Here is a 17,002-nt window from a genome sequence, read left to right as displayed (position 1 = left end):
AGTGTCTATTCAGGCCCTGGCAACTTTTCCAGGGACTTTTTGTTCTGTAATCTCTAAGGAAGCTCTCTGGGTTGGTAGTGGACTCCAGCTGTCAGTCACATTCAATGCTTCTCTGGCCTGCTCATCTGATTGACCCTGAGGGTGATGGGTGGCAGCAGCGGCTTATGGGTATGAATGAAACAATCAGCCCGATACCACAAGGCACAGACTCCAAGGACCACATGTTGGTGGCTTCTCCCATGTCTACTGGAGTGAGGAGCCATGTGCATAGAATGGGGCAGTGAGTAGGGGCTAGAGGGTTAGAGTTCTGCAAGATAAAGAGTCGTCTGTGGTGAATGCCGAGGCTGGAAACATCACAGTGTAAACATACCCAGCGCCATAAGAATGTGCACTTAAAGATGGTTAATCGTAAATGTTATATGCATTTTTACCACAGTTAAAAAATAGTTCTAGAAAGTAGAAGGAAAGAATGCATGGGAACAACTGAAGAACAATCGGCAAGCCTGCAGAAGCACCTGTTTGTTTGTTTTTTTTCTCTTGGCATTTCACCTAGGATCCCTGTGTCTTTGGGAAGCAGTTTTAGCTGTTTAGGTGTTTGGAAGCTGGTTTTAGCCGAATGAATCAGAGTAAATGTTAAAGGACTTCACTCACCACTCTCCATTTCTTCCCTTCCAGCTCCAACACTGGAGCGTGTTTCTGGGGAGAATTCGACTTCGGAGATGTAGGACTTGGAGTGTAGGTTTTGGTTGGAGATCGAGTTTGTCCTTGAGCCCTCAAGCTGGGGTTCTTGTATATCTTCTGGTCATCTGTGACATGCCGGAGCCCTAGGAATGTTTGACAATTGGTTAGTTTATTTATTTATTTATTTATTTATTTATTTATTTATATATTTGAATTAGAAACAAGATTGAATTACATGAAGATTCCAGTTCCCTTCTCCCTCCCTTCCTCCCCTACCACCCCCCAACTAAAACCCTACCTATCATATGTCCTTTCTTCTAATCTACACCTGACTCAACCTTTCTGCTCCCTCATGACCTCAGCATTCTTTCTTTTCTTCCCTTCTCATTCTCGTAGCTCCCTCTCTCCCTCTTCCCATGTTCTCAATTTGCTCAGGGGATGGTGACCCTTTCCCCTTCTTCAGGGGACAAAGTTTGTCTCTTTTAGGGTCTTCCTTGTTTACTAGTTTCTCTGGCAGTGTGGATTGTAGAATGGTAATCCCTTACTCTATGTCTAAAATCCACATATGAATGAGTATATATCATGTTTGTCTTTTTGTGATTGGGTTACCTGGTTCAGACTGGTTTGTTGGAGTTCCATCCATTTTCCTGCAAATTTCAAGATTCCATTGTTTTTTTTTCTGCTGAGTAGTACTCCATTGTGTAAATTGGTTAGTTTAAATTGTCAACTTACCCTAAGCTAAAATCACCTGGGAAGAGAATCTCAATAAGGGAATGTCTTGATTTGATTATAGATCAGGTTAGCCTGTGGACATGTTACTTGTCTGTGGGGGATTGTCTTGATTGTAGATCAGGTTAGCCTGTGGACATGTCACATGTCTGTGGGGGATTATCTTGATTATAGATCAGGTTAGCCTGTGGACATATCACTTGTCTGTGGGGGATTGTTTTGATTGCCTTAACTGATATGGGAATAGCCTAAAAATGGATGGGAACAAAACCATTCCTTGGTTTTGGACCTTGGACTATATAAGAGTAGAGAAAACTAGCTGTTCACTAAGCATGTGTGTGTTTATTCTCTCTCTGCTCTTGACTTCGATGTGACTAGTTGCTTTAAGTTCCTGCCCTGACTTCCCCACAATGATGGACTGTAACCTGGCCTCTAAAGCCAAATAAATCCCCCTCCATTAAGGTCACTATCAGGGTATTTTATAACAGCAATAGAAAAGAAACTAAGATAGAGGGTGGCACAGTGCAGGTACATTTCTTCCCACCTTATGAAAAGGGAAATACCCACCATGTAAAATACAAGAACTTTTGGTATTACTGTTTCCATTAACACTTCATTTCTCAAGGTCAATATGCAGAGGTTGCATTCTGTGTGAACTCAGACTGAAAGAAACATTGTGTTCTTTAAAAAAATGTGTTATTTAAAAAATAACATTGTGTTATTTAAAAAAAATGAGCATTGTTGTTTGGATGTAAATGTCCCTCAAGGCCAATGGAAAAATGTGGTCTCCAGATCACGATGTTTGGAACCTTTGGGTTTGATTGAAAGTTGGTGAGGTGAATCCTTGCTGGGAAGAAGTGGGTCACAGAGCAGGCCTTGCAGTTTCATAGCCTAGTCCTACTTCCTGTCCACTTTCTACTTCCTGTTTTACCAGAATATGAGTTGGTGAAGGGTCAACTCAGCTGGATTTGGAATCACCAAGGAGACACAACTCTAGACATGTCCATGAGGGAATTTCCAGAGAGGCTTAACTGAGCTGAGAAGGCTCACCTTAATGCAGGTGGCTGCTGGGGCCCCAGACTCATCTAAAGGGACAATGTGAGCTGAGTACCAGTGTTCAAGCCCTCTGCTTCTTAAAGAAACCCACTGTGATGGGAACAAGCAGTCCTGTGTTCCTGCAGCTACGCCTTTCCCTATTGATGGATTGCAAACTCTCAAACTGTGAGCCAAAAAAGGTCCTTCCTTGAGTTACTTTTGTGAAGAATTTTGTTACAGTAGTGAGAAAAGTAACTAACACAATAAAGATGACAACCCCAGAAAAAAAGCACACAAAAATTCCTACAAATCCTCATGCCATCTAACCCCCAAAAGCTTCTGGGTTTATTCACTGCCAAATAATTTGCTAGGTGTGGCTTAAAAGGCTATGATACCCTAGCAGGCATTTTTCAGAACTCAGAACTAGCTTTAGAGTTAGAAGCCTATTTCTTTATTTTGCAAGTGAGTTTCAGAGGGACCAGTAAAGCAGGTCCCAGCCAGGGCTAAGTTTGGAAAGTCTGAGTTCTTAGCCCCACGTAGAGGGACATTTACACCCTCAATCCTATTGTTCAAAAAAAAAAAAAAAAAAGAAAAGAAAAGAAAAAAGAAAATGCCTGCAACAGACCTTTTGGTAACATGCTATTGTTTAGCATGCGTGTACCTTTTGATCCTGATAAATTTTAAACATTTGCCTTTTAAAAAATCAACTATTTGGGGCTGGAGAGATGGCTCAGAGGTTAAGAGCACTGACTGCTCTTCCAGAGGTCCTGAGTTCAATTCCCAGAAACCACATGGTGGCTCACGACCATCTATAATGAGATCTGGTGCCCTCTTCTGGCCTGTAGGCATATATGCAGGCAGAACATTGTATACATAATAAATAAAATCTTAAAAAAATTCAAATGAAATAAAACTTGTTTCATCTTAAAAAAAAGAAAAAAATCAACTATTTGCTGTATTGCAGGACAGTGGGACTATTCAGCGTTTTAATTTCATTTGATCCTGATGACTGAGTCCGGAAGGACGGTGGGAAGCACTGGGGCTGAGGGGTAGAACTCACTCACTGCTCAACTGAGAACAGAGTCTCTGAGTTCTTGCTGGTCCACATGGCAGCCCATGGAGCCCATGTTCCTGATGCTCCCACCTCCCAAAGGCAACACTTTCTTCCTGTGTCCTAATGCAGGGTGGAATGCTGTGCAATTCACTGGGGCCCTGGAAAGTTCATGGGCCTAGAGCCCTGGGGAAAGGGAACCTGCTTGCAGGTTTTGTTTTCTCTTACCTTTTGTGATGGCTTCGCCCTGGTTAAGCTGGGCGAATAAAGCTGAGCGAGAAGGAGAAGACTCCTCATTTTTACCCTCATTCTCAAAAAGTGGAGGGGGCCCAGGAGGAGGTGGTGGTGGAGGAGGTGGCGGGAGACCAGGCCCAGAGGAGAAGACGGAAAACACGGATGCTGTGGATGCCACAGGACCCTGTGGAGACAGATGATGAGAGCTTGGCAGAGACTGTAGGTCTGGCTGGGATTCTGTCAGGGGGTCAAGACTCTTCAGTGGGGTCCCATCGGCAGAACAAGCACGGTAAGCTTGTTTGAAGGGCCCTCCCTGGATCAGGGTGAGATCTATGTTGGGAGCATGTAGTCTGTCTGGTGGGCCCTATATATTTAGGAATCCCACTGCCAGGTCTTCAGCAAACATCCACAGTCCCAAGTTCATGCCCAAGGCCCTGGATAAGAATGAAACCAGCCTTGACTACTAGAGTTGTGAGAAAAAGTGGTTCAAAGGATAAGAAAATTATTTTTTTTTGTGGATAGTGGAAACCACAACTGAGAGAGAGAGAGAGAGGAGAGAGAGAGAGAGAGAGAGAGAGAGAGAGAGAGAGAGAGAGAGAGAGAGTTAGCAGACTTTTTGGAACACTTTTGAATAGCTAAAGACAGACTGGAATACTCTGGAACTCACTTCACAATTGTGCATGCCTCAAACAAAGACAAACAAAGGCCATCTATGACCTGGGTGATTGTCAGATACAGAGGGAGAAGGCACCTGGAACCCTAAGATTGATCTGAAAATATCAGGATTGATAGAACAATAGAAACCAGACCCTTAGCCACGGTCAGCATGGGTCCTCACTTTCTCTATTGTGTGGCATGCGACCTGTAGCTCAAAGGTCTGACAAAGTCAAATGGTAGGACCAGGAGATACAAAAGAGGGGTCTTCTTGTCACTGCGGTGGCTCATCTTCATCTTCATCAACATGACATAGAATCACTATAAAAACACACCTCTGACTGTCTTTGAGGATAATCCCAGCAAGGTTTAGCTGAGAAGGGATGCACCAACCCTAGGGGTTGACAGGACCATTCCATGGACTGAGGTCTGGACAAAATGAAGAGGAGCTGAGAATCAGCGTTTGTCCTTCTGCCTCCTGACTACTGTACCATGTGACCTGCTATTTCACACTCCCGCTGCCATGCCTTCTCCACTGTCATGGGCTGTGTCCTCAAACTATAAGCCATATTAGTCCCTTGTCCCTTAAGCTGCTTCTTGTCAGGGGTTTGGTCACAACAATGAGAAAAGCACCTAATAATGTAGACCCCATAGATGATATTCTCAGAGAAATTTTTTTTTGAGACAGTGTTTCTCTGTGTAGCCCTGGGTGTCCTGGAACCCACTCTGTAGACCAAGTTGGCCTCAAACTCACAGAGATCCACCTGCCCAGCCTCTAAGGACTTAAAACCAGTTTGATAGAAACTTAAAAATACTACAAACTTAAGATGCATATGCCATTATACTTTTTAATGTCTTAGTTACTGTTCTATTGCTGTAAAGGGACACTATACCCAAGACAACTCTTAGGAAAGAAAGCATTCAGTTGGGGGTTTGCTTACAGTTTCATTGGGTTAGTCTATCTCCATCATGGTGGGGGGTATGGCAGCAGGCAGGCAGGCATGGTGCTAGAGCAGTAGCTGAGAGCTCATATCCTGATCCACAGGCAGCAGGCGGAGAGAGTGAGATTAGGCCTGTTGCCATGTGATTTTGAAACCTCAAAGCCAAGCCCCAGTGACACATCTCCTTCAAAAAGGCCATGCCTACCAACCCTTCCTAAACAGTTTACCCAATAGGAACCAGACATTATTTAGACATATGAGCCTATGGGGGGCCATTCTCATCCACATTTAATATATATCTTTTATTTTTATTTATATGACTGTATATGTGTCTGTTTGGGTGTATGTAATAGGTGTGTGGGTGTCTGCTCATATAAGTTTTCTTGAATCTGGAGTTATAGTTGGTTGTGAACTGCTTGACATGGGTGCTAGGAATCGAACTCAGGTCTGGAAGAGCAGCAAGTGCTCTTAAGGATAGAGCCATCTCTTTTTCACACTGTATTTGAAAATACAGACATATAGCTGTACACCTATGAAAAGGAATTAGAAGCCAATTAAATTTTAAAGAGGCAGAGCCAGGGGTAATGGGACATGTCAGGAATTTCATTACTCAGGGTCTGAGGTGGGAGAATGGCTAGTTTCAGACAACCCTGGGCTTACTATATAGAGATAAATTTGGATCACATAGTGAGACCCTGTTTCAAAATAAGATGTAATGGAAAACTAAGAAATTGGGAGAGACAGAACAGTTTGTGTGTTTTCACTACCAAATACAAAAATTGAAACATTATATAAGTACTAAATGCTAATGAGAACAGCATAATCTTATTTTCATAAACAGCTTGGTATTATGAGATGTCAAAGTCAGGAAGTTTTAATCTTCAGTTGTCTTTTAAAACAGCTATTTTTGAGTACTTACATAATCTCTATTCATCACAGAATCGCTGGGAAGAGAAAAGATTCTTCTTTCATTCAGGACATGTGTCGATGAGCCTCAGCAGGCTGAAGTCTGCTCTTCTGAGCTATGATTTGCAGCACTTTTGCTTTTGGCTTTCTTTTTTCCCTAAGGAGGAGCACCCTGACTCTGTCAGGATTCTGGGGTCAAGCAGAAAATGATTTCACAGTTCTTGAGACCAAACCAATTTTTCTCCCCAGGATCCTAAATGATTTCTATCTATCATGTTACTGAGGTGAAATCCGAGGAATTGCTCAGACCCATAAGGGACGCACAGTATAAACTTTCTCATCAAGCCATATTCCAGGCCCTGGTGATAGACACCAAGAGCCATGAAATATTACTTTCTTATAAGTGCATCATTATTCATGCAGTCAGTGGAGGAGCAGTACCCCAACATCTGAAAACTTGGAATTTGTGGGACTTCTGTTTTGTGAGAAGGGGTGTTGGCCTTAGCTTCTACATCTTAGAAACACTGGTCTCTTCATTCTCAGAATCCAAGAGCTGGGAGATAACACAGCAGCAACAACAACAACAACAACAAAACCACATCCCATCTTCTGGGGACACTGACACATTCAGATGGTTTGCCTGGTGACAGCAGACAGGGTTTACTGAGATAAATGTGGAAAATAAAATCTCCCAAATCACGGGCGCCTGGGGCCTGTGAAATGCTGCCTTGGACGTGCCCTTCTGAGGTACAGCCTCATTTCTACATCATTCACTGGGTATCAGGCTCTGGTTTCCAAGGTTACTTTGCAATTAGCATGCAGGGGCTTTACTGAACAGTAGACTTGAAACCAAACTGATTAAGCCTTCCCTGAATTCAATCTCTTCGGGCTGCTCCCAAAGCCTGGAAGGGGAGGAACTTATCTCTTTCTGTACCATTACAGACCACACAGCCTCAGTGCTTTCCACGGCCTCCTGTGACTTGGCATTTGGGGACAGTGGCCAGCAAGACTGATCTTGCATGACACCCAGTGAAGGAGAGAGGAAGCAGGCACTGGGGGTTGAGGAAGGGCTCTCAGGTGCCAAATGTTTGTTGATTTAGTATATACCCAGCCAGGACTTAACTATGCCAGGGCTCATACACCAGCCATGACAGCTCTGTGCCAGGGCTCTCAGATTTATTGAAACAGTTGAAGTATCCATGGACCTGTAAAGACCTCCCAAGCCCAGGCTATGTGGCAGAAACACTGACTGGGGAATGGAAGCAGGGTAGGATGTAAACTCCTGTGTGTGTGTGTGTGTGTGTGTGTGTGTGTGTGTGTGTGTGTGTGTGTCTGTCCACTGCTCTAGGTGATTAAAGTGTGGGGACAAGTGTGGGAACAACTACCCTATCTATACTATGGGCTGAGATGAACCTTAAATAGGACAATGTCACCTGGGCTGTACTGAAATCCTGCTGACAGAAAAGAAAGCAGGAACTCAGAAAAGCTGTTTGCACTCAACAGTAACCAGCAGCCAATGCCAGTGGCATAGCTCTAACACAGGTCTGTTGATTTTAAAGCCTTCTTTACAGAAATCCTTTTTTTCAGAGACAGGGTCTTATGTAGCCCATGTTGGCCTGGAACTCACAATGTAGCCATGGATGACCTTGAACTCTCCATCCTTCTGCCTCCACCTTCGGGGATCTTTGATTACCGGTGTTCACCATCACATCCGGGCACATTAACAAAAAGATTACACTTCTTTATTTACGTATGTGTTCATGCCTGCCATGGTGCTCATGGAAAGGTCAGAAGATAACTTACAGGAGTCAGTTCTTTCCAGCTACCCTGGGTCCTGGGAATGGGACTCGGTGGACAAAGCTTGGCAGCTGTGTGAGCCATCTCACCACACTAGGTTTTGTCAGTTTAAAGTCATTAGACCACCCGAAGTTGGGAGGGGATGGAGAGGGAAAGTGTGAGTCTGGGAGGAGTTCGGGAGAGGAATGGGGGCTGGGGAGTAAATATGACAAAAACACATTGTAAGCATGTATGAAATTCATTCTCAGAGGCCCATGAGGAGCAGTGGAGATTAAACCCAAGGCTGGCACAGTGACACACACCAATATAATACAAATGTTATATTAAAAAACTAAAGTTACTGGTCAAATTAAAGACTAGAGGCATAGAGGCATGCATTACCTTGTGAAATAGTGCTTTTTTTTTTTTTTCTGAATCTTAGAACACATGTGACTGAAATGTTGGGAGAAACACAACAATCTTGACTTAGTTTTTTTTTGTTGTTGTTGTGTTGTTCTGTTTTTTTCTTTCTTGAGACAGGGTCATGTTATGTAGCCCAGACTGGCCTCATTCCCTTACTCCTTCGATCTCAGTCCTCCCAGCGCAAGGCCATTGGTGTGTCACTGTCTGGCTTGGTTTAGTTTTAATCTCCACTGCTCCTCACCGGCCTCTCAAACCTGCACCCTCCCGGCTGCTGTCTTATGAATGAATGGTCTGGGGTGGTTTTCATTTGATGGGGGATTAGACCTCTTGGTTTTGGCACTGGCACTGCAGCATCAAGTCAGCTTTCACACTGGTTTTGCCATGCTTTAGGATTCTGCTGTCAAACCCAGCCTCTTGTCCTCTTACTTCTGCACTCACTGGCTATAGGAGTGACACCCTTGCACCCAGACCCCAGTTCCCGATGGAGTGCTCAGGTTGTTCTGGGATGAGGTCTTGATGTCCCGGGAAAGTCATTGATCCTCCGTGTGCGGCCTTTGTAAGGTAGTTGTAACAGGAAAGGTAACTGACATACCAGGTGTCCAGACTAGTCGGGAACAGGATCACTAGGGCCTGGTGCTTTGGGTGCCCATTGACAGCAATGGGAAGTGAGGCTGTGGGTATTGGTGGTGGTGGCAGTGTGGGGGTCAGTTCAGAGGGCAGGGTGCTGGAGCATCACAGATTTTGCATTCTTCAGGATTTGAGTTCGGTCTGCATAGAGACATAGAAGGAGAGCTTGCCAAGAGACGGGTCTGTCTGAAGGTGTCTCTGAAGAGGTAGGTCCTGCCTTTGGAACCTGAGGGGATGACACTGGAGAGGGTTCCCTTCCCTGCCAGGTGCTACAGAGGTCTTGGGAAACTGCTCCATTATCATGTAGAAGTCCTTCATTCCTTGAGTGGAGGCTTTGGGGTCAGATCTGTGGGAGTCCTCCACAGGCTTTTAGAGGTGTGGTCTACTTGCAAATTACCTGGATATTCTGGGCATTTCTCAAAGGCTCCTCTTCCTCCCTTGATTTCTCTCCCCCCATCCCTATGTTTGTGTGTGTGCAGGTGCAGGCTTTGTTCTTTGGGAACCATCTACCTTGATGGATGGGTGAAGGACAACCCTCAGGGGTCAAGTTCTGTTCAGCGAGTCACAGAGCTCAAACTCAGGTTGTCAGGGTTGGTGCAGGCGCCTTTACTCACTGAGTCACATTGCCACTCCTGGCCATTCCATGGCTTTTTTCTTTTTTTAAAACATGGGCCTTGGGGAATAAAGCTCAGATCTTCATGTGTTCAAGGCAAGTATTTCATTGGCTGAGCTACTTCCCCAGCTCAAAGGAAGCTTTCATTCATAAAGTCTATTATAATATGTTTGACTTTAACGATGACTTTCATTTGATAGCCACAGTGTAGAGTCAGACATCTTAGTGCTCAGAACCCAAGGAGGTGAGGTCATGTGACTGGGATGAGAAATCGATCTTGCTCTGAGAAGTAGCCATCAGTGGGAACAGACCACAGGCACCCTGGTGCACATCTATAGTGTCCACAATGTAGGGAGCCAGAAACTTAGAGATGCCCCATGTGCTGCTAGGATGTGTCTTGGTTTTCTGTCTACAGTTTGTGGCTTTAAAAATGCAAGAGACAGCTGTCCTCAGGACAGTGACATCAATTTAGGAAGATTTGTAGAACATTAACTTTTTTCAGCAAGTCTTTGTTCCAGAAAAACCAAACCAAACCAAACCAAACATCTAGCTGAGAAAGCGATGCTGAGAGCTGAAGGTGGTGGGGATCTCAGTGGATGAGCTCTGAGGAAGGCAGGCTTTACCTTACCAAAGCAGTGACCGACCCTCATACAATTACGTAAGCCTTCTCTCTGAGGCTCAGGAGAGGAGTCTCCGAAGTGCCTCAGAGTCTTCAGGCTGGGTACAATTAAAAAAGAGTGTCTATAAAAGTCATGTAACAATGGCTTGCCACTTAAAAGGAAAAAGAGAAGCGATACATTTGTGATTTCCAATGGCTGTGTTCCCAGTGCAAAAGTTCACTTATGCTGCAAGAACACGGCACAAAAATCCCAAACGAGGCTTTTAAGGCTTATTAAGATTAATCCTGAGAGCAGATGTTATGGAGTTTTTTTTTTTTTCTTTTTTTTTTTTCTGGAACAAAGACTTGCTGAAGAAAGTTAATGTTCTACAAATCTTTCTAAATTGATGTCCCTGTCCTGGGGACAGCTGTCTCTTCCATCTTTAAAGCCAAGAACTGTAGGCAGAAAACCAAGACACATCCTAGTAGCACATGGGGCATCTCTAAGTTTCTGGCTCCCTACAATCTTGCCTACATCGTGGATACTATAGCTGTGCACCAGGGTGCCTGTGGTCTGCTTCCACTGATGGCTACTTCTCAAAGCCTTTACTACTCATTTCATCTCTTCAAACGTCAGGCTTTATCTTCTGGTGCTTCTGAGACAGGGTCTCGCCTTGTTACTACATAGCCCAAGCTGACCTCAAACTCACAGTGACGCCCCTGCCTCAGCCTCCCAAGTGCTGAAATTACAGGCATAAGCCACCATGCCAGCCCCTTAGAATTTAGATTTTTACTGGAAGGGGAAATTACCTGCAATTTTAAGTAGAATTTCACTATTGCTCTATGGTGGTCATTCTATATAATCAACATACATGTTTATTCCTCCCAACATTACTTCTTAATTAACTAGCTCATTCAGATATGGCATAAACTTACATCTAAATAAGCTATGAAAATTATTCCCATTATCCAGCTTTTTGAGTTTGTAGACAGAAGGGCTAATGGGGCTCATTTGGGTGGGGCCAGGGAGCCAACCTAGGGCTTCTGTGGCTTAGAGGTGGGTCATGCTATCAGGTGCTTTGTAAGTCCCTTAATCCTGAAGAGGGGAGGTTAAGGGAATTTAAGCAAAGAAGAAAAGCATACAGACAGCATTAGCCTCTAACTCTGAGAATAGGTCAGGCAACCAATATGACTGTTGGTATTTTTACCATCACTTAAGAAGCAGGGAACAAGAGCATAACATTGTCACGTGATCCTTTCTTGGAACAGGTGGATTATGTTGCTTACAACAGGGCATTTACTGAGACTTCTCGTCTATGAAACTAGCTTAGTGACAGTAATATTTTGAGCCACCTGTCCTTAAAGTCTTTGTGGAGATGGTAGATAAGGCCGCAGGAATGGAACAGCTGACGTATTTATGGGTCGTGTCTCTCCTCCCTCCTTCATAGACACACAGTTGATCTCCTTGTTTCTGGGTAGAATCTCTTGGGCTGTCCTTTGCTGAATCATCTTGGCCCATTAATCATGTAGCCTACCAGTAACAGTCTCCAGGTAGCAGTGACAGCTCATGTGTGCCTGGTCATACCCTCAGATGTTTAAAAGTCCCCAGGCCACTTCCATCAGGTTTATGCTACCACAGGGACTCACGATGTTTTACAGCTAACATTTTATATAAAATGTTGTTGATTAACTTTTCTAAAGACAAAGAATCCCAAACAACCTGATACAATGAAACATAACAGCAATAAACCTCTCATTTCCAAAATAGGAGTCAGTGGCTAAAGAAAGAATAAACATTTTAGTATCCCCCCTCTCTCTCTCATCCATGTAGACCTGGCTCTCTATGTAGCTAAGATTCCCCAGAGCTGGGATCACAGGCATGTACCACTCAGCCTGGCTTATGCAGGGCTGGGGATGAACCCAGGGCTTCAAGCATGCTGGGTAAGCACTCTACCAACACAGCCCTTAAATAGTCTTCTGACCACAAATTCATGATTTAGGGTTTGATTTCTTTTTAATTTTTTTTTTTTTGAGACAGGGACTCCTGTAGTCCAGGCTGGCTTGAAATTCACTGTGTACCTTAAATGCAGCCCCCTGCCCCACCCCTGTCTCTCAGGTGCTGGGTCTTCAGGTGTGGATCTCTCCCCCACCCCCATCCTGAGGCAGGATCATGCTGTGGGACTGGCTGGCCATGAAGCGTGCTGTTTAGACTGGGTTACCAGTGCCCCTTCTGTCTCTGTCCCTCTTGCGCAGGGATTACAGGTGTGAGTCACCGTGCTTGGCTTTATGTTATTAATTTCTGCACTTTGATCAATGGCAGTGAAATCAACACATTTCCAAAATAAAGAACTTCTTCCAGAACCTGCAGATTTTACATTCATACTCATGTCACAGTTCCATTACAATTATAACCAAGAGAGACGATACTGGGCAAACGGCTCAGTGGGTTATGTGTTCTTGTTCTGCAGGACCTGCGTTTGAATTTGCAGCACCCACAGAAAAGACTGGGTGTGTCTGTGTGTGCCTGTAACCCCAGCACTGAGGAAGCAGAGACAGGCTAGTCAGCCTAGATGAGATGGTGAGCCTGATCCAGGGAAAGAGAGACTTCCATCTCAAGGTAATAAGGAAGAGAGTAGAGGAGGAGGAGAACACTGAAGTCCTGTTTTGGCTTCCACATATTTGCAAATAGGTGCACGTTCCCACACACTCAGATGTATGCACCACACACCACAGCACAGCACATGACACACACACACACACACACACACACACACACACACACACACACACAGAGAGAGAGAGAGAGAGAGAGAGCAAGAGAGAGAAGTAAGAAAATAATAAGAAGACTGTGAGTGACTGCACAGCCACTAAAGGATGGCCATCCTAGCAACAGAAGTGCCAGCCAACATGGATTTATGACTTCAGGCTTAATTCTCTTCCATCACTTATTTGGATCTTGAGACTTCTGCCAAAGAAAATAAAGGTTCTGGGAACCATTTCAAGACAACAGAATTGTTAATGATACCACAGAGAAGCGCCACATAGTATTTTAAGGATATGTTTATTAATAACTTGGAAAGTCAATTTAAAGACTATTTTCTATTTTATTAATGAATATTGAACACTATGGAAATTTCTGATTTCCACTAAGACCTAATAATTATATGCAACTGCTATCAAAAGATGGGTGTAAAACTATGAGACAACATGGGGTCCATTTGGATTAGCTCTTTTCAGAGGCAAGGCTCCAAACAGCCTTATCACAAGATGTGAAAAGGATGCTCATTAAGAACCCAAATCTCAGGATATGGCTTGGCTTGAAGCATGCTCGCTTAGCAAGATGAAGCCCTGGTTTTGATCCTTAGCACTGCAGAAACAGGTTGTAGCTGCACACGCCGGAAATCCTAGCATTTGGGAGTTGGAGTTTGAATACAGCCTGGGCTACGTGAGACTACATCTCAAAAATAAAACAGAAAAAAAAAAAGACAACAAAACCCTGAACCCCAAATCTCAAACTTTCACCCTAATGTCACATGGTTTTGCCTATGCTCTCCCAGGAAGGCTATCCTCCTGTGGATTTTGTATGTTGTTCCTTTGGTGACATGGACGAGTCAAAGCATTGACAACTGATGAAAAACAGAATAAGTGAAACCAAGTCACTTTAGCGATGGAGTAACAGCTTTATAATGAAAAACACCCCGAGAGAGACATACACAGTCAGTACCAGGAAAATTAGATTTGTGCTTGATGTATGTTCAGATGAGCCCTTCCAAAAATGTAGGAGGTAACTTCTGTTTGACATGCCCAAAGTAGAATTTTTTGGTAAAAGTGGACCAGGCTGCGCCAGCAGAGACATAGGGGCTCAGGCTAATTCGCTAGTGTGATCTAGGCATTTGAAAGAAATTGGCTTGGTAAGCGGCCTTTGTGAAGAGTCTGAACTTGCTTTGCAGCTGATACCTAGACCAAATCTGGAGTCTCCAAGTTGTCTTTTCTTTTTGACTGCCAGCATCAGCAACATGAAAATACAATTTCTCATAAAAGAAGGAAAAATAAAATTTCCGTGGGAAAACTTCCCAGAGTTAAAGATAGCCAAGTATACCCATCAAAGAGAGCCAACGGTGGGCCGAATGCCAAGAGTGACATGAGCCTTGACTTGGCTGGACAACGAACAGCATTTGGCCTGATGAGCCTAACTCTGCCACTGAACTCAAGGGTTTCTGTTTTCATTTGGATTTTAAGATTCTCAGGAAATGCTTATACTGCCTTGGAAGATCAGTATGTTGGAAGCAGAAGACATGAAAGACAAAGGCAAGTTACATGCTGCTAGAGAGATTTTTTTTTTTACATTGTATATATATATTTTACCTGAATTTCTTTTTTTTTTTAAATGAAAACACTCAGAGGTGTCATCTCTTGAGCTTAAGAGGTGTGCTGACACAGGGTAATACGTGCTTCAATTCCAACTCCAAATTTCATGGGAAAAGGTCAAGTGGTACCTGAGTTTCTGTTTCCCTTCCTTTCTCCCTTTCCACCGTCATTCCCTCTGTCTTTTTCCTTTCTTCCCTCCCTCCTTCCTTCTTTGCAGTGCCAAGGCTGGAACACACAGCTTTGGGAAAGCCTCGTAGGTGCTCTACCACAGAGCTCACCCCCAGGGATTGCATTGTGCTCAATACACATGACAGGCACGGGAGACTGGCCAGGGGTCACCTCTGTGAAATGTTTTATGAAGGGTTGTTTTACATTTACAGGATAACTCATATCTTCTGTTTTTTTTTCTTTTTGTTTTGGTTTTTGGTTTTTTGAGACATGGTTCCTCTGTGTAGCCCTAGCTGCCCTGGAGCCCTTTCTGTAGGCCAGGCTGGCCTCAAACTCAGAGATCCACCTGCCTCTGCCTCATGAGTTCTGGGATTAAAGGTGTGTGCCACCACTGCCCAGTCCCTGTCTTTCCTTAAAAAAAAAATACCTTTCCTTGTTTAATGCAATATCAGATCCAATTTCCTGAGTTGATGTCATGTAAAGATGAGAGACAGAAGATAGCAAGGGGAAGGACAGAGGAATGTCACTGGCCAGCGTGAAAATGCACTGTCCATTCCCCTCACCATCAGAGCACAGAAATAAAGACATACATTCACTTGGCTCCTTAACACTGGACACAAGTGTAGTCAATGAAGTAAGGCTGTATATGTTTCCTTGGGAGGAAGCCTGATCACAAATGAATGCAGCTGACTAGGTAAAAGCCCATGAGCATCAGCTATTTCTAAGGCCCTGGGGCAGTCACTGCTGGGAACCCCGGGCCCACCCACTCCTTAGTGAGCTCATGGCCTCGGAGAAGAGAAGACACTTCTGTGCTCCCAGACAGGTCTCTTAACTCTCCACTCCACCCCTCGGTGTCGTAGTTTAGAAGGCTCCTCTTCTAACTGCAAGACTCATACAGATCCTTCAAGGTTCACCTTCAATATCTTTTTATAGGTTTTATGGAGTGGAGCATGTGTGTGTGTTATGTGTTCATGTGGGTACTGGAGCATGTGCGTGTGCATGGGTGTATGCACTTGAGGAGGCCACAGGTCAACCTCAGGTGCTGTTCCTTAGGAGTCATCCACTTTATTGATGGGACCAGGATTGCACCAGGACTTGGGACTTCCAATTATGCTGGGCTGGTCAGGAATCTGTTCCCATCTCCCTAGAACTGGAATTGTAGGTGCCTGCTGCCACTCCTTGCTTTTCACATGGGGGCAAGTCCTCATGCTTATATAGCAAGCACTTTACCAACAGCCATCTCCCAGCCTTCCTGTACCCCTGTACCTCCAGTTCCTGTACTTCCTGGAACACTTTCAGGAGAACTCGTATCATACAACAATTGTTGGCTGGTTAATCTGGGTTTGGTCATCTCCAGACCTCTGGAGTTCCTTTCTTATTCATCTTAGGGCCACCAGTAATGTGGCATAGGACCTGAGGTACAGTAGGTGTCTCATCAATGTTTATGGGTATAAACAGATCGCTTATAAATACAGGCATCTCGGAGGAAGTACAGGTTGTCGGACCATCCTGCGGAGAGATAGGACACTCTAAGTTGGGGCAGGGCATGGTGGTACATAGAGATCTGGGGAATTTTGAAAGACAGGATTATTTTAGACCGTTTTGGTCTCATTTCCTGTTGCTGTGGTAAAATACCCCGGCAGTAGCAATTTACGGGAGAGAGAGTTTATTTGGCTCACAGTTCCAGGTTCTGATCCATTATTATGGGGAAGTCAGGGTGGTGAGCAATTGCAGTAACCAGTAACATCGCATTCACTGTCAAGAGCTGAGAGGGATGAATAAAGCAATGTATGCACACTTGCATCCAGTCCACTCTCTTCTCGTGTACAAAGTTCGGGATCCCTTACCTATGGAACGGTGGCACATGGGGGTAGTTTTCCTGCCCCGATTAACATAAGATAACCTGCCACTGACATGCCCACAGGCCAACCAGATCTAGATACTCCCTCATGGAGACTGCTTTTTAGACTTCCTCTAGATTGTATGAAGTTGGCCATGAAAACTAAAAATCTCATAGACCCTGGAAGATGAGTAGGATCCTCATCACAGGTAACCGGGGAAAGGACATTCTAGAGCAGGGGACGTGAACACTGGCTTTAGAGAAACAAACCAAGCTGTTGATGATCACATAAGAACACATAGTCATTGTCCTTCTAAAGTTCATCTTCTGATGGCTCACATTTCACAAGTCACTAGTC

At 44.3% G+C, this 17,002-nt stretch overlaps 1 protein-coding gene across 3 annotated transcripts in view; it reads right to left on the bottom strand.

Moving 5' to 3' along the window:
• Cap2 (cyclase associated actin cytoskeleton regulatory protein 2) overlaps positions 1-17,002 on the bottom strand; it is a 127,004-nt gene that overhangs the window by 11,701 nt on the left and 98,301 nt on the right. For all 3 annotated transcript variants that reach the window (XM_035441530.1, XM_035441532.1, XM_035441531.1), the window contains 2 exons: positions 3,725-3,914; positions 652-824 (listed from right to left, as the gene is read on the bottom strand). In XM_035441530.1, coding sequence (XP_035297421.1) covers positions 652-824; positions 3,725-3,914 — 363 coding nt within the window. The remainder of the gene's footprint in view (positions 1-651; positions 825-3,724; positions 3,915-17,002) is intronic.

Source organism: Cricetulus griseus, chromosome 3 (assembly GCF_003668045.3).
Source record: "Cricetulus griseus strain 17A/GY chromosome 3, alternate assembly CriGri-PICRH-1.0, whole genome shotgun sequence".
Taxonomy (NCBI): domain Eukaryota; kingdom Metazoa; phylum Chordata; class Mammalia; order Rodentia; family Cricetidae; genus Cricetulus; species Cricetulus griseus.
Note: the sequence above shows the minus strand (reverse complement) of the source record. Positions and strands in the feature narration are given on the sequence as shown.